This window comes from Dermacentor silvarum, chromosome 6, assembly GCF_013339745.2.
Source record: "Dermacentor silvarum isolate Dsil-2018 chromosome 6, BIME_Dsil_1.4, whole genome shotgun sequence".
In the NCBI taxonomy this organism is placed as follows: Eukaryota; Metazoa; Arthropoda; class Arachnida; order Ixodida; family Ixodidae; genus Dermacentor; species Dermacentor silvarum.
This window is the reverse complement of record NC_051159.1, coordinates 149253554-149278328: the sequence shown is the minus strand read 5'-3', so window position 1 is coordinate 149278328 and position 24775 is coordinate 149253554. Positions and strand designations below refer to the sequence as shown.

Below are 24775 nucleotides of genomic sequence, written 5' to 3'. Positions count from 1 at the left end.
AGGTGGCGCTCGCATCTTGCAGAAAATTTCTCTCGTTAGGCTTAGGCGCGTTCGAAACGAGAAGTGATCTCTAAAATTCCTCAAGGTTGGCGTTAACATTCTCTCTTCGAAGCGGCATGAGACTAAGCGAAGGCAGCTTGCGCAGTCATTTGCTACGAACGAAGTGAATTCTACAAAAAACGAGAAATTCAGTTCGAAGCGGGCGACTGGGACCGCTGCCATGTTTTACGTACACCACGCAAAGACGGTAACGTTAAATCTGAGAAATAGCGTGCGTACGCTAAACGGTATGGGTCGGTTAGCATTCTGTGCATGCGCATTTCGATCCCGCTATTCCAGTAAGGCCGCTATTATGGTAAACACGCTATACTAAAACTGTCTAATGTCTTCTGTTTTACGGAAACTGTGGAACAGCGAAAGATGACACAGCTGTTAATACTGTTGAACCTTGTTACAACGAACTTCAGTATAACGAAATTTCACTGCCGCTAGAAAGGAATACCGAGATAATAAATGGAAGATGGTGAAATGGTTTAATTACAAGTGGCTGCTGGTTTGATGAGAGCTGTCTTCCCGTGCGAGCAAGGGGAAAGGGGGAGTGGAGCAAGCTCGTAGTAACACGATCAAGAGCGTAGAAGGGTGGTGAAGAAAGGGAGGGGGGCAGGTTGGCGCGAATCTGCTTTTCTAGTTCCCCACTGCAGGTGCTTTTCATGAGAGTATTTTGCCACTACGGGCGACACTATCAGCCGCGGGGGCAAAGTGGACGCGAAAGCGTGTCTGGGTTCGCTTCCTACTGCCAATGTGAAGATAGCGACGCATCATGAATCCATGTCTTCCATCGCCAACTCTCAAATTCAACAAAATGAAAACTTGCTTTTTCCTCATTGCCCCGGTTACGGTTACGGTTACCCGGTTTGCCCCGGTTACCCGGTTACGGTAATTACTTGCACAAAAGGTAGAATTTTGATATAACAAAGGAAATCGCCAATTTTGCTGACTTTATTATGTTGAGGTTTAACTGTAATACAAAGTCAACCTACATGTCTGACTGGGCGGGATTTTTGTACTAATTCAATGTACTTGTTTTGCGTTTTATGTTACTGTACCCATCAAATCTGTACAGTGACTCTAAATGTAGTACTCACTAGTGGCTACATTTTTCATACTGTTTTGAAAAGGGTAGAGCACAAAGCAGTTGGTGTCCTTCTCCTGTTGGAGCTTGCACTCCGTTTCTTTAGGGCATGAACTGTGCTGCCAGCCCAAGTGCATTGGTTCAAAAGTAGTGTTGAAGCCTTTCCTATAAGGCTGGTCTTGGTGATAGTGCTATTAAATCGGTGCACATTGGCATAGTGCATGAAAGAGGACAAAGCTTTCTTGCCATTCTTGCTTTATAGGCGGGTACTAGATGTCTTTTTTTTTCTAATTCGATCTGATTTTTCTGATTCTCTGTAGTGGATGTGCATAACTTTTTTAAGGAAAGCAATCAATACTTGTGTGTGCGCAAGCAGTTTATGGTTTGTATTATAGGCTTTTGCTAGCAGACTATTCTGAAATCTAGGCCATGCGCAGCCATGGCTGCACTAGAAAAGCAGATTCGCGCCAACCTGCCCCCACTCCCTCTCTCCACCCCCCTTCCCCGCATTTGATCGTATTGCAGCGAGCTTGCTCCACTCCCTTTCCTCTTGCTCGCACGGGGAGACAGCTATCATCAAACATGGGTGCCCAGGAAGTTCATGTTACTGTCTTTCAGTAACATGAATTCCCATAAACTTGCTCAACTTTGAGGTTTGACTTGCAAGTACTTATTTAGTCTGACATACTTCAGTGCTGTCATCACCTACCCTTGTGTTACTTTCTCTGGAATGGCCTGGCCTTTCAACTGATGTTTCCATACAATCACCTTGTGCCAGGTTGTCCTATGATGCTCTGATGAGTTTGATGGCACAGTATCGGTTGTCATTGGCAATTTAATCATGGCTCTGCATAAATATATAAAATGCTCATGCCAGCTGTAGGTTTTGAGTGTGAAGCTGTGATAGCTGAACATTTGCTTAAAGGCAGTTCCTATGAAAATGTGCTCAGCTGCTTCTGTGTGTTTGTGCGCATTGCACAAGACTTCATTGTTCATTTTCCTCTTCTTTCATTTCAGTTTCTGAAAGTCCTGCATGTTGAGCGAAAGGACAGACCCTTTGCTATCATGTTGTGCCATGCCTACTACCCTATCCTTTGGCGAGGCCTCCAGGTGAGCGCTTTCTCTCTTCGTTGAATGTGAGTGAAGGCCTAGTGTATTTACTGCCCGTGCAAGTTTCATATCATGTAGACGTTGCACTGTTCAAATGTATTGCACTGCATTTATTGCAGTAACCAGTGCTTTACAGCCGGGCCTGTGTACTTCTATAGTCAAGATGTTTTGATGAGAGTTTAGCTTGTTTATATCAAACAGTGGAGGTACCTGCTTGAATGTCTCATGCATGGGGGTGCTGTGGTCCTAGGCCAGCTCCGTCAACCATTGCATTTATTAATGTGTCAAACAAGGCCTCGAGCTACTTCCTAAGGCACGCTTTCTCTATGCACTGGGTTTGGGATCAAGGTAAGGTGCCTTCCTGCACCTTATCTCCTGTTAGCATGTGCTAATATATTTTGCCTAGCTCCAACTGCGATTGCAGTTCCAAGAACTGCAATCGCAGCAGCAACATGGAGGATGCCACAGTTATTTTCCCACAAAAACTTTTCCAGAACGGTTGGTGTGCAAGCCATGATTGTTGTGCTGGGGCACCATATTATTTGTTTGTTACATGGATGTTTTCCTTGACCTCTAATTTTGGCGGCTTCTTCACATGGTGTTGCTAGGTCTACGAAATTTGCTGCTGCATCCCTTTGTGGACATTGAGCGTGGTGAAGTCATGTTAGCTCATCCTCACATGCTTTAGTTCCACTGGTGCTTCATGTGTGACCGTCGTTTATGTGTGACTCTCGTGTGACACACGAGAGTTGCTTCTGAGGCACTTGGCACTCTGTATGACCAGCCAATCTGCATGCTTTGCATTTACTTCGTTATGCTAATTACTTTGCAAATTGCTTTGTTGAAGCAGTCATGGTTGTCACTTCCACATCTGCAGTGTTCCCCCCATATCTCGTGGTAGTAATAACGGGGATCAGCACTGTTGTCGCAATTAAGTGTGAAAGTACATTGGTGTTGTGTGATTGTGTGTATAGCACCGCATGTGCTGGAACATCCAGTATATCATATGGTGCAGTGTGCCTTGCCTTTGCAAGGTTAATTTTCCTTCAGCACTTTAATCTAGCTAGTGTTGCGCAGTTGACTGAATCTCTTGTACCTGGGAGACTTGCACAAAAGGCATGGCATGGCCAGCCATATGTCTCTTAGAGGTGTCCTGAACTACCCCTCGGGCTTGGTGAAAAAAACTGTAGTTCGCTGATAGCATACGCTGCTGTGAACATTTCAGCCAAGTTTTGCAGTCGTGCATATTGCGTGGAGCTCGCAAGCGGAGCTCGAAGGCACCGTTCTCTCAAACGCTCTTAACAGAAGCCTGCTCCTTACTCTTCTGGATGCTTTATTTCGTAATATAGCAGATTCCCCTTTTGCGGCTGCAATGCCATCACGCTGACGTCGGTCAAGAAGGGTGTTTGGATCGGTGCACTTCTTCCTACTGTTACTGTGTATATTTATTGACACAGTTTAATAAACAGGCTGAAGTAAGCAAAAATCTGCTTTCGAATTTCAATGCTTCCGGAAGAAGCCGACTGTCGTCTGCTCACACTCGGCCGCAGCCACACCAGCGTAGGAATTAAACTTTGGCCACCCTGCTTATCTGTGTCGTAGCCATCAGGTGTCGTTAATTTCAACTACTTTTCAAGACTCAACTAGCTTTAAACCATGCAAAACTTAAGCTCAGACCACATGCATGCTTGCCTACGCGTGCCCAGTCCTGGCTGGTCCTTCCGTGGCAGACGTATTGCACATTTTAAAGCGGCCGTTATCTCAAGTTGGATGTGGCTATTATTTGTCGGTCAAGCTGGTGCAGTACAAAGCCGGTCCACACCACGTGGTGCTGCCAAACTGGAGCCTATGAGTGCAAGCATGCACTCAAGCCCTGCCGTGCACAAAGCAAACACTGCGTATACCCTCTACAGTTGCATGTAGCTGTGGTCTGCTACGTAGCGTAAATACCGTGGCTGCATTGAGTCCGCTGGCTGAGTGCACTGAGACTCGTTGAGGACAACTGTGTCTGGCTTACGTTTGGCGCATCATAAGTGCCGAAATTGGTAGTAGTGGCATCTACGTCAACATCCAAAATCAAATTTAAACTGCGTGCCATGGTGATGTTAAGTAGGTGGAGTGTTGTGGGCACACCCCGCTCCATTGGTTGCCAATAACTCCACTTCTGCTGAACACATTGAAGTACTTTTTGTGGCAAAGTGTTTCTGAAATAGCCTGTTTTAACCTCAAACGCATTTTTTCACTTCAATAAAAAGTGGTTCAAGGCCCCTTTAACACAGCAAGCTGGGTGAATTGGTAACTGAATGTGTTCTTAGGGGTGGGCAGCGCCACCCGGACGAACGACAACAGAAGACCATACGAGCGTTGATTGACAACTGATTTATTTTTTCGAACAAGTGAATATGTATACACGTAATGTGATCATGTGATGCGTACAAGTGGTGAAAGCGTCTCAGCCTATGTTGCCATCCAAACACTTAGTTTCTTTGTCATGCAGAGAGATAGAGGTCTGGCTGACGCATGCGCGTGAGTTAACATGCATGTAGTAGGCTTCTACAATCTCGTAGTTGATTTGCTTTCTATTTTTACACAGTATCACAGTTTTTTCAGACACTGGTTCGCATGGGCCAGACTTGAACCGGTTGAATTTCTGGTAACGGCTTGGTGCTCCCTGGGGCAAATGTTGATGCACCGCCCCGTCTGCCCATAATATTTTTTGCCGCATGAAATTGGAATGACGTATACAACTCCCACTGCGCATGCCATGGGCTGTTCCGCGTGCTTGAGAGTTGACAGTCAGCACTCGTATCGTCTCTTTCATTGTCATTCGTCCAGGTAGCGCTGCGTAGTTCGGGGACACTCAGCAGTAAAATATTTAAGACTTCATGATAATGCAATGTCTAGCCTAGTACCTTATACAGTAAAAGCTCGATGATACGATCACGGCTAATACGAATTTCCGGATGATACGAATTTTTCTGTGGTCCCGGCCGAGCCCCATTACTTTGCAACGTGCTAGAGAACGGTTGTTACGAATCGATTTTCAGCCTGCGTCGGTTGATACGAATAAACGCCGCCCCGCCGACGGCCGCGAAAGAGAACAACGCGCAGTCACGCGCTTTCTCTCCTCTTTTGGTGCGGAGGCGCAGCGCCGGACAGCGCGGACTCCGCGACTGGGCGCGAAGAGTTTGAAGCGGAGGCGCTTTTGTACTTCTCCTTTTCTGCGAGCCGTCAGATGGAGTGGCTGCTGCGCTTCGGGCCGCGTTCTTCGTGTTTGCACCATTTTGCCTAGTCGCAGCGAGCTATGTCTCGCAAGCGGAAAGCACTCTCCTTTAAAGAGAAATTAGACATTCTTCGAAAGGTCGATGAGGATCCCAAGAGGAAGCGGACGGAGTTGGCTAAGGAGCTAGGCCTCGCAACGTCAACACTGAGCACAATTGTTGCACAGCGAGACTATCATGAAAAACGTGCTTTCGTTCAACGTCAACGCGAAGCAAGCGAATTCGAACGCGCTTATTTCGAACATACCGCGCACCGACAATGCTCTTAGCAGCGCGCCAAATCACGCGGCGGCGCCTCCGACCGGCATTGCTCCGACACCGCCATAGAGCAAAATCTCAGGAGACACCCCTCAATGCCGCGCGCGAAGGAATAATAATAAAAAAAAAAAAACCCGCGGCGGAAATTTCACTCTCTCTCAAATTGCAAGGTCGCCGTTTCTGCATCGCGCCGGAACAAGCGTGTACGTGCCGACTAGAGTGTTCTAGACAACCGTATTCTAGCACACAATAGTGCCGACGTCTCAGCCACGCGGATAAAATGGCAGTGAACCCTTCTCTATTTTCTAGTCACATGTTGACCTGATAAGTGGTTCTTGAGGGAAAGGGAAAGGTTGACGCTATCTTCTGCAGCCCTTGACCTTGCACGCTGCGGCAGCAGCGCAGAGGGAAGCAGCGGCGGAGGCACAGTCGGGCCAACGAAACTGCCACGCCCGCAAACGCTCGCTTCTCGATAACGGCAGAAAACGAAACTTCAGGGGGCGGCTAAAATAAGCTGGCGCCAGCACGGCGGCGGGCGCGCACGGAGATGTGCGCACGGAGTCGAAGATGAGAGAGCTACGAGGGAGTTGAGAGGGAGGGCGAGGGGAGCCACCGAAGCGGCGGAGTTGACGCGGCCAAATCGGCTTCCCTGCCGCCCTCCTCCCTCACCTTCGACGGTCTCCGCGCGCACCCGCGTGCCGGCGCCGCCCGCTCGCTCCCTGAAGCTTTGTTTTCTTCGTTATCGGGAAGCGACCGTTAGCCGCGTTAGCCGGCGTGGGCAGTTTCGTGGCCCGCGCTTGCTATGCGCTTGCGCGCCGCGATATTTCACGACTCGCACCGTTCGTGCATCGTGCTATGGTGCACGAATACTTCAAAAATACGTCCTTTTAATTCGAACAAATTTTCGGGCCCCTTCGAGTTCGAATTATCGAGATTCGACAGTAGTTTTAATTGTGTTTCGATGATACGAATTTCGGCTAATACGAATATTTTTCGTGACCCCGTGTGATTCGTATCATCGAGCTTTTACTGTACAGTTAAACCCGGATATAACGAAATTGACAAATTCCCAGAAAACTTCGTTATAAAGAGGACTTCATTATATGCAGGTTCGGCACGAAAATTCGAAAAATAAACGTTTACCGTATTTACTCGATTCTAACGCACCCTCAATTGTAACGCGCACCCGTTTTCCTTTTTCGTCGAAGCACTCATCCTCGGAATGCCACACCAGGTACCGGATGCGTGGACGCGTGTCATTTCGCACAAGCGCGAGGCATCGGAAACGAAGAGCGACCGTCACGATGGCGTCGTATAGTGTTACAGTAGAACCTCGCTGTTACGTTCCCGGGGGCTGCGTTTTCCCGGCTGTTACATCGTTTTCGACCGGTTCCGGCACAGCTCCCTTAGAACTCAATGCATTGGTAACCCCGCTGTTGCGTCGCAACTGTGGAACCGTTCCCGCATCATACGTTGCGAACTGCCACCCCGCGCCGGCCCGAGCGGCCATGTTGACTTTTCATGTCACTTGGCTTGGTGGCTTGACGATGTCATTAGCCGCCCAAAGTGCCGGGGGCGACTACTATGACGTATTTTCGGTTTCCGGCAGCAAAAGTATGGCCCTTAAGATCCGTATTTGCTATATAAAGATGGTGTCCATGACGCGTTGTGGCCCTAAAATTGCTTTTGGCTCGTAGATATTCCGTATATAAGGGTACGGCCACGCTAGCGGCAAAAAATGTGCGCTTCATGCAGCGAGCGGCAAGTTGCCGCGCGTCAGCGCCTTGCCGCGAGGCCACCGTGGTACGCACTTCTCGCCGCGCGGCCGCACGATAAGATCTCCCACGCTCTCCGAATGGGCGAGCAACACCGTGAGCGCTCGTTGTTTCATGCGAGAGACGACGATCATCGATTGAAAACCCACCGCGGACCGGCGGCGTTCCGGTTGTGATGGCTCCGTGACGTCACCCTCGTCGCTCTTGATTGGTTCTTCATCTCGCGGCACGCGGCATTTGCCGCAGAACCCATTTCGCGCGGCACGCCGCAAGACCCCCGATTCCTGCTGCTTTTGCTGCGCGTTTTTGCCGCTAGCGTTGCCGTACCCTAAAGTCCAAGGGCGAAAGCGCAGTCGCCGCGTGCCGTATGCTGTATGTGCGAGTGAAAACGTGCGAGGGGAGCCGACGACCGCGTCTAAATCTCGTGCGCCCAAGAAAAGCAGGGAGAAAGCGCGCCTTCTTCCGTTGCGCTCGAGGCACCGGCGAGGGTGCGAGGGGGAGGGATAGCGGGGCGGCACGCGATCTGCGTTGGGGCAGAGTCTGTAGGTGCGTCGGCGGCTCGTAGCTTTCTGCATGCTGTGTGTTCTCGGCGCTCAGTTTGCGTTGAAGCGATAGACAACAGCACGAAGGTCACTTCGCTCGCTTCTCCAGCGGCGCTTCCACACGCCGCCAGTGTTTGACAGCACATGTCTGCGCTCATCGAGTCTGATGTGCCACAGCGTGTTTCAGCGCGTCAGCAACATCAGCTGGAAAAGGAGAGAGTGCCGGCTTGGCGGGCTAGGCCAGCTGCAGCAAGCGGCAGGATCAGATTTGAATGAACGGAGGGGGAAAGGTCACGCCCGGGGCGGCAAAATCGCCGGGTCGAGGGATGCAGGGCCGCCTCGCACACGCACGCATGCACACATGCGCTCGCTTCGCATTTCATCGCGGCGGAGAAGGTGCTTCCGGTTGCTGCTCGCGCAAAAATGACAAAATTTGGGGCGAAATCTCTAGGCGGTCAGAGGGGGAAATTCATTATATTGCTACGATACGGGAGGACGATTGAAAGTGAAGGAAGACGACGTGAGTTCGGACTGTGACATCATCGGTCCCTAGGCCTCTCGCATCCATCATTTCCATTAATAAACGCATCTCACCGTAACAATATCGAGGGGGTCTCCCACTGCCACTTCGTTACGTAGAGGTCTCAAATACATGTGCTTCTATGGAGTAACGGCGGGGAATCGAAAAACTTCGTTATATCCAGGAATTCGTTATATGGAGGTTATTTATAAGCAGGTTTAACTGTACCCAAATCAGGTTACTGTCAGATAATTGTAGGGCTTGCCTTTGCATCTCACCGTAACAGTATTGGTGGAGGTGCTGGGTAACGACGAGAAGTCCAGGACGAACGACCACGGAAGCGCAACATCTGAAAATACGCCGAAGCCGCCGCCTGGCCAGACTACCGCCGCTTCCAATGGACATGGTTCCTAACGGTGACAACGCGCTGACTTCGTCTGGCGCAACATGGCAACATCACATGGCGCCACGGACCTTCGCCGGAAAGGTCGGAGAAGACGTTGAAGAGTGGCTGAACCACTACAATCGGGTGAGTCGATACAACCGTTGGAATTCGGACACCCGGCTGACCAACGTGCCATTGTTTCTAGAAGGCACGGCGCTCGTGTGGTTTGAAAACCACAAAGAAACTCTAGCCACATGGGAAGACTTCGTGGATGAAGTAAAGAGCTGCTTTGGGGACCCATCTTTGAAGAAGCGCTCTGAGCAGTTGGCAGTTTAGCAGGTCGCTGCAGTTAGCAGCTTCAAACAACCGCAGTCACTACGAGAGTTGCGAAGTTTCTTGGGCTTGTGCTCGTACTTCCGTCGCTTCGTGCCTAAATTTGCCGACCTGGCTTACCCCCTGACATGTCTACTCAACAAGGACGTGCCTTTTCAGTGGTCAGCAGAATGCGAGTCATCGTTTAAGCAGCTCAAGTTTGTACTGACTTCAGGGCCCTTACTTTGCCACTATGACCCATCTGCTGCAACCGAACTTCACACCGACGCCAGTGGTATAGGCCTCGGGGCCGTCTTGGTTCAACGTCATGACACCATAGAACATGTGGTTGCCTATGCCAGTCGTTGTTTAAGTAAACCTGAGCGCAACTATACGGTGACGGAGCAAGAATGTCTCGCGGTCGTCTTCGCTGTCCACAAGTTTCGCCCGTATATCTACGGACGCCGATTCTCAATTGTCACCGACCATCACTCGTTATGTTGGCTCACCGGACTACGCGACCCATCCGGCCGTCTTGCTCGTTGGGCCATAAGATTACAAGAATATGACTTTGAAGTGTGTTACAAGAGCGGCCGTCGTCACGCTGACGCTGATTGTTTATCAAGGCTTCCCCTTTCGACGACCAAGTGTGACGCAGACAATTTCGATGAATACCTAGCAGTTGTTGACCCTCTATTTCCTGACCTTACCACCTTTCGCACGGAGCAACGCAGCGACACCAGTCTGGCTCCTCTATTTATCTCCGAAGCGAATGGTCAACGGCGTTACGTTGTAAAGGATGGCATTCTTTACAAGCAAAATTATTCTGGCAAGGGTGCCCGTTTGCTTCTAGTCGTGCCGACAAGCTTGCGACGTGATGTGCTACAAGTAATGCACCATGACCCTACATCTGGACATATGGGATTTTCCAGGACGTTTCAGCGCACACAAGAACGTTTCTTCTGGCCAAAGATGCGCCAAAGTGTAGCAGCGTACGTTGCGAGCTGTGAACTGTGTCAACGCTACAAGCACCCAACTAGCGGCCCTCCCGGACTTCTGCATCCCATCACGCCCCCTGCTTCACCGTTTGAGGTAGTTGGTGTTGACCTGCTCGGCCCTCTGCCGCGATCAACGACAGGCAACCGGTGGATTATAGTATGCATCGATCACCTGACACGCTATGCATAAAGTGCGGCGATTCGTACAGCAACGGCCGCTGAAGTTTCACACTTCGTGCTCTCATTCGTCATTTTACGCCATGGATCCCCTCGTGTTATTATCGGTGATCGTGGTCGGCAATTTGTTGCCGATGTGGTTGAAGAGCTTCTCCGGCTTTCTACGTCTCATTTTCGTCACGCCACCCCGTACCACCCACAGACTAACGGTTTAACTGAACGGACCAACAGAACTCTCATCAACATGGTTACGATGTTGATTCCGCTCACAAATCTTGGGACACTGTGTTGCCTTTCATAACTTTCGCCTACAATACCGCAAAACACGAGACCACCGGATACAGCCCATTTTATCTCCTATACGTCCGCCAACCGCGTACAGCTCTCGATTCTATCCTTCCGTTCTCCGAAACCGCCGAAACTTCTCTGGCCGAAACACTTTGCCGCGCAGAAGAGGCCCGGCGCATCGCCCGCCTTCGTACTTTTGCCTCCCAAGAACGCTCTAAAACCCGTTATGACGAGCGCCATCAGCACGTATCGTACGAGAAAGGTGATTTGGTGTGGCTATGGACGCCACTTCGGAAGCGCGGCCTATACCAAAAGTTCTTGGCCCGTTACACCGGCCCCTTTGTCGTTATGGCACGTCTCAGTGATGTCACGTACGTGATTTGTCGACTCTTGTCTACTGGCCGCTGCTCAAGCAAGACCAACGTCGTCCATGTCGCCCGTCTTAAGCGTTTTCACCACCGGAACGCCAACTGACTCGCCCGGTGGGCATCGTCTGCAAAGGGGGGAATTGCTACGATACAGGAGGACGATTGAAAGTGAAGGAAGACGACGTGAGTTCGGACTGTGACATCATCGGTCCCTAGGCCTCTCGCATCCATCATTTCCATTAATAAACGCATCTCACCGTAACAATATCGAGGAGGTCTCCCACTGCCACTTCGTTACGTAGAGGTCTCAAATACATGTGCTTCTATGGAATAACGGCGGGGAATCGAAAAACTTCGTTATATCCAGGAATTCGTTATATGGAGGTTATTTATAAGCAGGTTTAACTGTACCCAAATCAGGTTACTGTCAGATAATTGTAGGGCTTGCCTTTGCAACTACATAGCCTCTTCATTGAGGCATGACCAATGGTTGCCATAAGAATGCCACATGCATTAGGTGCAGATCAGCATATGTTTCACAGACATGTACCTATGAAGTTATGCAGTGTGCACAGAACACATCTGCAGAAAAAAAGTGTGCGCAGCGCTTTCTTTGTGCACCCATTGCTCATACTCTGCCACCCCTTCTACGTACCACTGCTTAATCTTGTGATGATGGTGCATATAGTCGTACCTTGTTACAGCAGTTGCATCCAGTACGAAAATACCTTCTTTATAACTTATATATCTATGGGTGTACGAATACCGAATAGATCTCAATCAAATATCAACTCAAGAAAAAGAAGCCGTATACAGTGAAATCTCTATATAATGAACTGCAGGGGACCGTGGTAAATGGTTTGTTATTCTGAAAAGTTGTTACATTGAAAGCCCCAAAATTAACCTTTTCACATACATGTACATCCTCCATGAACATCTTGAAAATGGTCAATGACGTGCATGTACGTTATCGCTTGTGCATTTAAAAAACGCGTCTTTCGATCATATCTTTCACTTGGCATGTGCTGCCGCTCGACGTGAGCACGTGGAATTTTTTGCTTGCGCCAATGCCTTTCCGTTTTTTTTTTTTTTTTTATGGCAACGGCGCGTCGGCTATCGTTCACACATCCAGGGGCACGCCCGGCGGCGGCGGCAGGTTTTAGTTTTCTCCTGCGACGGCTCCCGCTTGTTGCACGCACTAAACGAATTGCTATCTGGTTTCAAATCTCTCAAAGGGTGACCGCTGGTTACTCCATCGTTTATTGCTCACCGCGGCGCGATTACACCTGTTCCTGGGCAGGCGCGTATATGATGCTGCCGTTTTTGTGTTTCCTTTTTTGGAGACCACAAAAGCTTTATTGCACCTTGATGGCGATAAGACGAAATCTTCTCACTTGTTTCGGTTTCCGGATGTGCACACAACTATTTTTCAGTGCGCTTATCTTCTTATAAAAAAACATTGTGTATTCTACAGCACAAACGATTTTTTCGTCGCTTTACTTTCACTCTAAAAAAGTTACGACCATTGTTTTTCGAAATAGGTTCTTTCGAAGAATTTAAATCGGCAATAAAAAAAATCGACCCTTGGAGGTCGCATTTGGCAAAAAAATTCAACCTTCAATAGGTTAACCATTTATTTATTTATAAATAATAATAAATAATCCATCAATCAAATAATAATAAATAGCCCAATAATCCATCAGTTCATAAGTTGTCACCATATGAGCTATCCATGAGGATGTCGCTGCTAGCTCTCAGCCCATGCTGTTGCTATTTGCCATAGATACCGGCCCCACGTACCACCGAAGCATCATGTAATAAGTTGGCGTGCTGAAAACATGCTCACACCGAGAAAACTATTGACAAAAAGGAAGCTTTATTTCGCCTCCAAAGCGCAATGTTTTTTGTTTGTTTTTCACATTCCTTGCCGTGGACACTGCAACTGATTCGCGCAAGCGTGCTTAAATGACACTGCTCGTAAAGTACAAAGTGTGACTATGTGACTACCCCGCGAGTAAGGAGGTTACAGTTCTCCATGCACGTGGCGGCATAGCTGGTATGGCCGCAGAAAGCTTGAAAGAGGCGCGTGGAAAGAAGGGCGAAAGAAGGAAGAGACGCACCCCCGTTGCTAGGCGACATTGTCTGGGCGAAGCATGCACTTGCAAGACCTGATGCATCATCGCCTCAGCAACGGTCCTGCGCGTGACAGTCGCCACTACGGGACCTTCTCAGAAAGAAAGGCTCGCCTGACTTTTCAGCTGACACACTGTTACCTTGCCTCGGAACGAAAAAGCGCAAATCGAGAGCGAAAGTATTTTGTGGTGGTGCCTGACCCGATGAGCGCCTTCTTGCCTCACTAGTCCCGCAGCTCTACTGAGCTGTGCTGTTGTAATACCTGTCCACGTGGGGCCTTCAGGCACACTGCGCCTCTTTAGAGCGCAAGGGCGCCGTCCTAAACCAGGGACAGACCCACTGCAATGTGTGCCGGCGTGTCATCTGCCATCCTTAGGGATGGCTGGTACGGAAAAGATGTGCACGAAGAACCTGGATGCGCATGGGTGACAGCAGTTTCCCTTGTGACATTCCGCTTTCACTGATTTACGTGATTGTCGTGCTGCTTTTGAGTCTTTTTCGGAACCCGTGGAGTGATTAGAGTGGGCGATTGGCCTTTTTAGAGCCGGCCACCCCACTTTCCGACGTGCCGATGCTGTGTGCCCACATACTTCTTTCTCGGGTGTTTGTCTCAGCCTTGTCTGCTAGCCTCCTGTTTTGGCTGCCATGACTGGTGACTAGATACATGGAAATCTTAAAATCCCCAGATTTTGGAATATTAGTTAGTAGTACTGAGGCGTTGGTAACATGACACGGGAACTGAATAACGATCGCTATTCTGAAAAGTTTTGGTATTCTGAAGTTCGTAGTACTGAAATATTTTTATATTGATACTATAAGAAGTTAGCGGGGGATTTCTGAAAAGTTTGTTAATCTGGGGTTCGTAGTAACGACAGTTTACAGTATTGCAATGAGAAACATTTTCCTAAATTTATTGTTTACAAATTTTTGGCCAAGAAATTATGGCACTGCACATGCATTGCATAACAAGAATGTTGGAAGCTATCGGTAACTTAGGCTCATAGAAATCAAAATACTATACGGTACGGTCCACTCTTAATAAAGGGGACACCAAATTAGTATGCCAGCACAGATTACAGCTCTGTTTTAGTATATGAAAGTCTGGAAAATATTTTATCAATAGAATTTCTGTTGAATAGAATCAAATGATTTTTCCCTCCGAAACTTGCGAATTAGTTAGATTTTGTTGTACGGTTCTCAGTTTAACAGTGGACCTGTGTTTTGTGGCAATCTTTTATTTATTGCCTAGAAAGTTTTGCTTTCCATTTCTCAACTACAGAAGGGCTATCCCAATGGTAAGTTATTGTAAGGTCCATCTGCGCGACAGACAAAAGAACTGCACATCACGTGACTAAATCACTGCTTCGCATGTGGCGCCGACAGTAAATAGCAGGTGCCGTTCGCACCCTCTCATTGTCAGGCTCACAGTGATTTTTTACCTTTTTCAAAGAAGCTGCCGTTTCGAGGGTCACTGCATGGTTGCACGACGCTTACTCCCCCTCTAGTTTAACCACCATCTGCGCAAATGTACATACAACTGGCCATGACACTTTCACGCCCGCCGGATAAATCCAAAGCTAGTATGGTGTTGTGATGGGATGCTCGAAGCTACAAAAAGAAATCAATGTGTATCTACAATTGGTGTTGGGAACGAGAGGCTGCCGCACAGTGTCTCAAAGATGGCGGCCGTGAGCAACTTTGTCGCCATTGCATGCTCTTGCGTTCATCTGTGAGGGGGTTTGTCAGCTTTCCGAGTGTCGTGTGGCTGCTGCAAATAGATGCTGCAGCGCCAAACCGTAACTTTAGTCGCTCATGCCCGATGAAGCTGTGCCGATTAGGCATAATGGCCTAGGCAGTGTGGCTGGGATAAAAATTTGCCGCTGGCCGATATGGTAACAAGCCGCAAGCTGTCGTGATATGCTTGCCACTAATATGTTCGTACGAGTAGCTCATCAGTGATCGGTCCTGAAATAATGCGTGCAGGTTAGATGGACTGCTGTTGAAGCAGTGTGAAGTTCATCGCTGCATATCCAACACGTATCAACACGTATCAACACATATCCAACTGCATATCAGCAGCTAATCGGCCCAATATTCACACTTTATTAAATGCGCACTGCCTTTGTTGCCTTTCCCTCTGTCCACGTCACATTAGAATTTCTATCGGTCACCCGCCGTGGTGACATAGTGGCATCAGTGTTAAGCTGTTGAGCCTGAGGATGTGGGATTAAATCCTGGCTTTGGTGGGGGCATTTCTGTGGGGCGAAATGCAAAAATGGCCATGTACCGTGCATAGGGTGCACGTTAAAGATCGCCAGGTGGTCAAAATGAATCCGGAGTCCACGTTGTGGCATGCCTCATATTCTTATCGCAGGTTTTGGCATGTAAAACACCAGAATTTCATTCGGTTCTGTCAACATGGACGAACCTTGTGCTCTGACAGAGGCAGACCCAGCCGATGTGGTGCCATTCTGTGAATTGCGGTGTTTGGGTGCTGTGAGTGTGATCCCCGCATTGGGCCGACGTCGGGGAGCACTCGCAGTGAGTCCACTGCTGCGTCAGCTGAGGCGACCTGAAAACACGAAAATGGGTGCTCTTTAAAAATGAAGTGAAATGCTTGCTTGGGCAGCATCAAGCACGAGAAGTTCCGCAGCACACGCGACATGTGACACTGCATGGGTCTCTACACCTAATATTCCCAATGCACACACACTTGCACCGCGGAGCGGCCAGTGAGAAAAATGCTGAGATGGAGAAACAAATGAGATAGCTGGCATTCAGAACTTTCTTGCCTTCTATTAGGCATGGGGTCCTTTTTTCACAGGTTTGGAGGTGGTGCATTATGTCTGCTAAAGATAGCTGCTTCATGAAAGGTAGCGCCGTCGCTGCCTTGTTCCACAGCCGATGAGAATAAGCTCGGCATGCTAAGACCCGGACACGCGGTCAGCGATCATGGATCACCTCCTGTGCCCCATCGTCCATGTGCATTGCGAATATAGAATATTCGATCTGCAAATCAAATTATTCAAACATTCACTGCATTCGATTTGGTGATATTAGAGTATTCACACACTCCTACTTATATCCGATATTTATCATAAGCGTATATTCGTGGCATGTTGTTATCGATGAGAAACATTTCAGATTTACTTCGTTGTACTAGCACGGAGGTTCAGCTGTAATTAGACAGGCTGTCTTAGAGAAGTGCTGATGTTTGACCTCTGATTGCTAAAAACCACTGCTGCTGACCCTTTTCATGTGGACATGCCCAGAACTTGCTACATTTTTTTAATGGGTGACAACACTAAGCCTTATCTTGGTAGCATCGCAGTGTGGCATGAAATGTCGCATTCTGTAAACTAGTTAATGATTGTTGATGGCTTAATGAGTGTCTACATTTGTTTGTGAATAATTAGCACTTCTGATGGGACTAGCAGTGCTTGGCAATCTAACTGCCAATGATCGGTTTACTCTGCATTATCCATAATTCAGCATTGGCATCACAAGCTTTTTTTTTTTTTTTTTTGCAATTTCATAGTTAGTCTATTTGTGTGCAGTATGCTTAAACGAAGGAAAGATGATTGAAATTGCGGTCTACATACTGTTCCCTTGTTTCTCTTAACTCAGGCACGGCACTACAAGGTTCGCCACTCTGCGGCCAGGATCTTTTTTGACACATTCCCTCTTCTGGAGAACACTCAAATTGCACTGCAGCAGCAGGAGTTGACAGCACACTTTGAAGTGATGCACGTGAGTCTCTCAATGTTTTCGTGGAGTGAATTTGCTGATAGCATAACCTCATTAGAACAAAGCCACATTTAAAACGAGCATGCCTTCATTATATCCAATATTTGTTACATGCCGCTATCACTAAGACATTACTTTGTTTTATCGGATAATTTGTTATATCCATAGTGTTCATTATATCATTGTTTGACTGTATGTGCTTAGATATGGGTGCCTTCACTTGTTTTTGAGGCAAATTTGCTGTATGTTTTGCTTTTGCATTTTAGGTAAATTTCCGGCAGTTTAGTCTACACACTTTCATTTGTTGCGATGGCAATTATATAGGCACTCCAGGTGCATTTCTGCCGTCGGCGTCACTGTGATGTTCCGTATAAACTCCAAGTACGATAATATTGTCGCGGCGCCCCGTATGCTGTATGTGCAAGTGAAATCTGGCGAGGGTCAGCCAACAGTCGTGGCTCAATATCTCGCGCACGCAAGGGAGGAAAACGGGGGTGTTCCCTCGCACTCGAGGCATAGGGGTGAGGGACGGGAATATGGTGCGTTCTACTCCGGCGGCTGCTGTGTACGGCGCGGGCACTATATTTTGAAAGTGATCTGCGATGTAGACAAAGTGCACAGAGTGCTGGTAGCTTCGTATGCGCTGTGGTTTTGACGCTTACTTCATGTTGAAGCGAGAGGCAGCACAAAGATCAATTCGCTCTATGCTTCTGCTGCACTTCTTCACTCCAGCGTTCTGACACCAAGCCTCCGCGGTATTCGAGTGAGATGTGTTCGTGTCTACCTGTGCGCGTGGCACTGTGCTTGTTAGAAGAATTAATTGTTGGGCTAGTTGGTTTTCCATAACTGAACAAGTAACTTAGCGCAATAAAAAACACACACAAGAAAAGGAGACAAAGTCAAGCGCTACTCGCAACTGTTTAATGGAAGGGAAGGATTCTACATGCTATACCCTATATCCTCTAGTCACGCATGCGCTTACCGAACAATAAGAACGGGTGCGTGTACATCAAAGGCGGTTTCTCAAAACGTCAAATTCAGAATCAAGTAATGAGATAGATGGCTCACTTATACACGGATCTCTGCTCTTCTTGATAAAGAAGGCCTCCAGTGCAAGTCTAGATAAAGTGTTGCCGCTCCTGCCCAGAATGGTTGCCTCAGAAAATCGAGCATAACACCCACATGCAGTAACATGGGCCACCATATGTGCGCCCTTATCCTTTTTGCTTGTTTTTTGCGCATGTTCCCTAAAGCAGTCGTTCATGCAACGTTCGGTTTGGCCGATAGACAACTGCCCATAAGGGTGCAAGGGGATGGCATAGGCAACCCCTCTGAAGCACTTAACAAAAAGGCTTCTCATGCCTGGTGCGGCAGCCCCGCCTGCTCTCGCAGCAAACTTGAGAGCACAGCTTTAAAAGCTTGTTGGGCGCAGAAAAAAACAAGAGGTATTCCATGACGGTTAGCAACCTTCTTAAGGTTGTGTGACACTTTGTGCTCATAGGGTATAACCTCCGGCCTCAACTTCGGTCATTTTACCTCTGCTCTTGCCCTTCGTGCTTCAAGCTTCATTTTTTGCAGCAGAGACTCGGCTATAGTGTTGACGATCGTCAAAGGGAAACCAGCTGCCAAAAGGCGGCCTACTTAATTTCATAAACTAGACTGCATTTGGTACTTGCACGATTTGCGCAGAGCTGATTCCAAGCACAGACCGCCTACTGCTCGCTTCACCACCTTAGAATGTGCGGTATCGTAAGGCAGTAATTGCTTCAAAGCACGCGGTTAAGCCCAGCAGACGTGACCAACACCAAAAGACAGCTTTAAATCTAAGAACTACCGACCTGTGGCGTCGGTGAGTTCATGCGTAAAAATGTTCCCGTGGCCTTCGTAAAAACGAGCCCTTGGCCTTCGTTGTTAAAAGCTTCTGAAATGATAGCAGGGAATGTAAGGTCACCCTGTTTAAGCACTAAAAAATCAACATGCCTAAAAACCTTCAAAACTTGCCCCCTGTTAAAAGCATGCTCCAAAGACCTGTCAACAAAAGAAAAAAAAAAATGTTGCATAAGATAGGAGGGACACATGAACCTATAGGCACTCTCCGTCATTGCAGATATGGCTGCTCGTTAAAAAGAATAAAAGTCGCACTTAAATAAAACTCAGGCTATGTTAAAAAGTTGTCCACTGACAGGCCCGCTGTGTTCTGGAAGTCGACCACATCATTACTCAATACATTCTCTTAAGGAGACCAAAAGCTTATCCTGAGGAACTGAGTAGAAAAGATTTTCTACATCAACAGAGAAATCGTACTTAATGCCGATGTAGCGCCCACCGACGCTGCAACGCGGGGCGCTTTGGTCGGCGCTCCCAACTGGTGCCTTGGCGCCGACAGTCAAGGAAGTAAACAATAAAGAAGCGCAGCGCCTGTTTGAAGCGCAAGCTCGACACGCGCAGTCTTGTTCCAGGAGCTTGAGACGCTGGTCGTCGCAGCCTCCGCTCGGCTCGCCGCCTTCTGAGTAGGAACGACGGCACGGCTCGTTCGCCGCCGTCGCGTTAATTTCTACACCGTCATTACACTTAACAAATTGTGCAACCTTCGAAGAACTTTTCACACGGAAAGGATCGTCCACATCAAGCTTCTTTAGCTTTTTCAAAAGAAAGCTCTCGCAGTGCTGCCACACCCTGCGCTCGCTAACAATTGTTCTGAAAGGAATCTCGGGCTTGTTTGTTATTGCGGTAAAAAAAAAAGCCCATCTAACTGCTTCTTTGCTGTTCCTGATTTCTTTAGCAAGGGTGGTCAAGTGAGCCGTCTATCTCAGTACTTGATTCTGAATTTGACTTTTTCTTTGCAACCGCCTTTGATGTACATGTGCCCGTTCTTATTGTTCGGCATGCGATTGTGGGACAAGAAGATATATACGTAGAATCCTTCCCTTCTATTAACCAGTTGAGAGTAGTGCTTGTCTTTGTCTCCCTTTCTTGTGTCTGTGTTCTTATCGCGCTAAGTTACTCGTAAAAATTCGCTTACTAACTAAAGTAACAAGCCCAACTGAACAAGTTTATATGGACGATAGGGCTGTTATCCTTACTTCTTATAGCTGTCTGCTGATTTGCTATCGCATTCAATGCTTTGCCTTTCGGGCAAAAGTGCAAATTTTTTTGTGTACATTTTTCTTTTTGTGCTGCTGTTACCTTACCAAATTAATGTTCAGTGGCGTGTTGTATTCAAAAGTTGCCTTTTGTGTAAACTGTAAGTGTCGCGTAGTTTGTCCAAGTACACTTGATGTATGGCGAGTGCCTTTGAAGATGCAGAAATGCAGTATGTTGCCCAGCTTACTTCACTTCTGTATTAACTTTCCAGAAATAAACTTGAAACTTTTTGCATGGGCAAGCCTTCGTTCACATCATGCCTGTGTGAAGTGACTTGGTTTCAGTTTAGACTTTCTTTCCCCCAGAACCTTCTGTCAGATGGGAATCCAGACATCCGAGCACTGGCTGTCAGAGGAGTGCTCAGGGTCATGACTGACTTTTATGAGCTATTTCCTGTTTATGTAAGTGAAGCTCCATCAATGCTTAAAATACATTCTTTATTTATTTTTTCTCGAAGATTATGTTTACTACAGCTTTTGAAATGTATTCTTGGCAACACTTCTCTCTTTGCAACAGCAACGGAAATCTCTTGCCAAGGTCTTGATTGAGAAGAATGCACAAGACAAGAACTCCACCGAATCGAGAATTCGGGTTAACCAGGTGAGATAGGCCTCGAATATTGAAGACTGCTTTTTTTAGTTGATTCAGTTTGACAAACTCTTATAGGTAGAATAAAAGCTCGATTAATCAGTGAAAGAGCAAGCAATCAATACTTCAGGTTCCACTTATTCTTGTCGTATGTTTGTGTTACAGTTAAGGTACAAACAGGAAACAAGAGTTGTTGTAATGCCTAAGCCTGCTCGAAAACTTTGTCATGCTGACGCCAGCATTTAGAAATTGCCCTACTTCTAATATACCATGCTGTCATTCAACCTTAATGACCAGTTGGCACTTTTATTTACCACTTATATACCCCATCGGATTCAGCTCTCGTGAACTCTCGCGTGACTCCTGTTGTCGTCTGCATTTTTCTGCTGTGTACCACTTGCACACAAGCAGAGCACGTTTGGCCCAGCAAATTTTTACTTGCTCCTTTAATGTAGGTCTTTCTCACTAAGGCTAAGTAGTATGTAAGTAATGCATAAACCTTCATAAAAGATTGTGTGGTCTGTTAAGGGCGCATTTTTGTGAAATGAAATGATTTGATAAATGTAGGTGCTGCCGTCAAAAAGAAATTGGAGACTGAGGTAATTTCACTGCATTTTTCCTGTTCCTGCAGTCGAGGAAGCTTGTTAAAGCACTTTTGTTTACCCATGCTGTTTAATGTGACATCGTTTCCTGTAACAGTTGAATTCATTTAAATAAACACCATAATTCATTGGAAAGCATTCATTATATCGGTAGTTCATTGCATCTGCACTTATCAGAGGAGGTGGATGGTGCTAGCCATCGGCGTATCTAGCCTTGCAGAAGCATGCCGGCAATTCTACTGCCCAGGCATCTCCTTTATTATTTGATGCAGTAGATAGTCTCATTGGATACGGGGTGAACTTGGTAGAGTGGAAACGTTCTATCTCTGTATGCTGCGATGAACTGTTATGCCCATGCATGTTTATCTCCGCTTACCGTAGTGTAACTCAAAATCATAGTGCAACGCAAGATCATTGCAAGTTGGTTCAACTGTATTTTATGTTGGATGTGCCTGACATAATTTCGTCAAGGTGCTGTGCCATGAATAAGTAATTTCATTGCTGTGCAGCAGCATGTTGAACTTGCATCTGCTACTATGCATTACTGGTACAGCTAAACCTTGCTTGAAATCAGTGAACTGGAGAATTATTTAGTTAAATTGGAAACTCTTGAAGCACTCGTGCGACTCATTCAAGAGCGAAAACAAGATGCAACTTTTGCCTGCAAGGGCTCCGTTACGTGCAGGTATGTGTTCTTATCGTATACTGCGAGCCCACTATGCGCTTATTTTGGTAGAACCATCACTGGAGCTTGCAATGCTGACACCTTGCAACAGACCGTTTCGTAAAACGGCCTGCCTCATAGAAGCAAGGTAATGTTTTACTGGAGCGAAACGTGTAGAAATGTCAAGGCAGCTTTAACTCAACAGGCTTCCTTGGATATGTTTCTTTACCTATGTTTTCACATGCTTCACATAACTTCACATATGTTTTCACATAACTTCATTAAACTGGGCGAAACATTCAGTTTGCATTGCTGCTTAGAGGTTTTAAACACAAGCTCTACGAATATGTCAGGTAATCTAAAGCACTTTGTTAAATAAAGAATGTCATTGTTAAATTGAGGTTAGTCTATTTTGTGTTGCACATATTAGTGGAAACCCCTTTTGAGAATTTGTAAGAGCTCCCAAAACGAGACTTGTGAGCTTTTTCTGATCTACCATGTGGAAGTGCACATGCAAACTATTGTAGTGTTTACGTGCTCACGCATGTCTTGGGTAACTCTCCGACAGACAATGCTTCGATAGACTGCCATGATTTGAGCACACGTGTGCAAGATGTCTGGGATGATTTTGACCAATGGTAGGGCAGTGCAGCTACAGTTAACACAGGCAATACTAACTTGGTGGCTATGGCACTCTGCTGCTGAACATGAGGTCAAATTCTATTCCTGGCTGCTGCGTCAGCGTTTTGATGCGAGCAGAATGCAAAAATGCTTGTGTACTTAGTTTTAAGTGCATGTTAAAGAACCCCAGGTGGTCATAATTAATCAAAAGCCTTCCGCTATGGTTTCCCTCATAACCTACTGAACCGTTTCAGATCGTTAAATCCCAGAATACAATTTTTAATCAGTTGTTATAGCAGCCCTCGTATTACTCTTGCTTGCACAGCTTAGAACAGGACATGCCAGAAAGTCTTGAGCAATTTCATTACAGGTTGGCAGTGAGGTCTCGAACATTGTTCTTTCTTAGAAATGTGGTGTTCGAACACAGCGCTTCTCTTGCAGGGACTTGCTGCCATGGTCAGCAATCCAGAGACGCACATGCTGCTCAAGGCCCTCATTCCCAGGAGGAAAGACAGCCTCTATGACACTTATGCTGTTCAGGTGTCCTATGTTTCCCTCCTGTCTGCAGCTCGTGGTATACCAGGATTCAAGGCACAGTATCTTCTCTCTTTTTCATTTTTTAAAAGTGGAGCTGTTTAACGTCAAGGTTTATCCCTACGGAGTCATGGTTTATCCCTACAGGATTTGAACCCAGGTGCTCACGGTCCGAAGGCGAGCATCATACCCACTATGCTATGCACCCACGCTTGCTGAGCTCCGCTGTTTAATCAGATTTCACAAGCGTGGAACTGGCTTAACTTTTTTTAAAGTGATAGCTTTCTTTCTTTTCCAGGAATTTTATGGTTTAGCTAGCTGCATAGCATTAGAGGAGTGTCAGGAGAGAGACTGATGTGAAGAGGGTGAAGGTGCCAAGGAGGAAAGCAGGCGCACCATGAAACTGAGAGCACACATGGTGTAACGAGGAAGAGAGATGCGGAGCAGTGAGAGGGCGGCAGCGGTGTCAGTTAGAATTGCGTTGGTGCCAATTGGATTCAGTGCAATTTTCCTAGCTGCTTGTGTGCTTATTCGGTGCAGCATGTGTTAATGCCAGCTGTGCTCGCTCCAGCACCATTCAATTTTAATAAAACTTCCCTAGCTTCCTGCGCGGTCATTTGCCACTTTCTGTCTATCTGTCTGTATGACTGTGTGTGTGTGTGTGTGTGTGTGTGTGTGTGTGTGTGTCTGTCTGTCTCTGTGTGTGTGTGTCTGTCTGTCTCTGTGTGTGTGTGTCTGTCTGTCTCTCTGTGTGTGTGTGTGTGTGATTGCTTATAGTCACTCTAGCTATCGCTGACTGTCATCTCTGATGATTTCTGTGCAGTTTTCTTACTTGCTCTGTCCCACCAATCAATGTGTAGCATTGATGTGTTCGCACCATTACCTTTTTCTTTATTTTGCTAATTAATCGCTTGTTCCTAGATTTCAGGACTTCGGTGTAGCTTGTAATCTTATAAAGGTACAAAGAATCAATCCTCTGAAACCATCCAAACCAAGTTGATACGGGACTGTATAAGGTTTACATTGGCATCTGCTGAACTGCAATTTTGCTGTCATTGCTCACTACTCTAAATTAGTTTAAACTGATAAAGTATTTTTTCTAAACTTTCCTAAACTTGATTCATTAATTTTGTCACACGAGATTGCCAAACTTCAATTTCTTGAATTTCACACCAAAATTGCGGTGCCAGTGTGTCAGTGTGACATCAAAGTATTTTTGCATGCTTGGGTTGTTGTTGCACAGTATAAGTAAACTTGCTAAGTTCAATCTTTCGCTCCTTTAGAACACGCTGTAGTTCATCTTTACCAATAAAAACTAGGCTCGAGCTGGCACAGGCTCAAAATCTAAGACGTCATGGTTAGCTGTACATAGGTGGCGGTGGCCCGCATATTTTAGTTTTTTTTTTTTCACCTTATCGAAACTCCTTTCATGTTAAAAGAGTGGCTTTTTAAATATTTTGAAGGGTAATTTGCCAATACTATTTGATATTTGCCAAATTGCTAGTACAGCTTTATTTATTTGTCTCTTTAGGTTAGTGGCTGTGACACCAAATTTTCTAGCTTGAATTATGCATTGCATGGTAAACCGTATGTGTG

At 46.8% G+C, this 24775-nt stretch overlaps 1 protein-coding gene across 2 annotated transcripts in view; it reads left to right on the top strand.

Moving 5' to 3' along the window:
- Nucleotides 1-24775, top strand: part of LOC119456212 (condensin-2 complex subunit G2-like) — a 91437-nt gene that overhangs the window by 23902 nt on the left and 42760 nt on the right. For both annotated transcript variants that reach the window (XM_037717847.2, XM_037717846.2), the window contains exons 9-13: nucleotides 2150-2242; nucleotides 16907-17029; nucleotides 20476-20571; nucleotides 20687-20770; nucleotides 23087-23236. In XM_037717847.2, the coding sequence (XP_037573775.1) occupies nucleotides 2150-2242; nucleotides 16907-17029; nucleotides 20476-20571; nucleotides 20687-20770; nucleotides 23087-23236 (546 nt within the window). The remainder of the gene's footprint in view (nucleotides 1-2149; nucleotides 2243-16906; nucleotides 17030-20475; nucleotides 20572-20686; nucleotides 20771-23086; nucleotides 23237-24775) is intronic.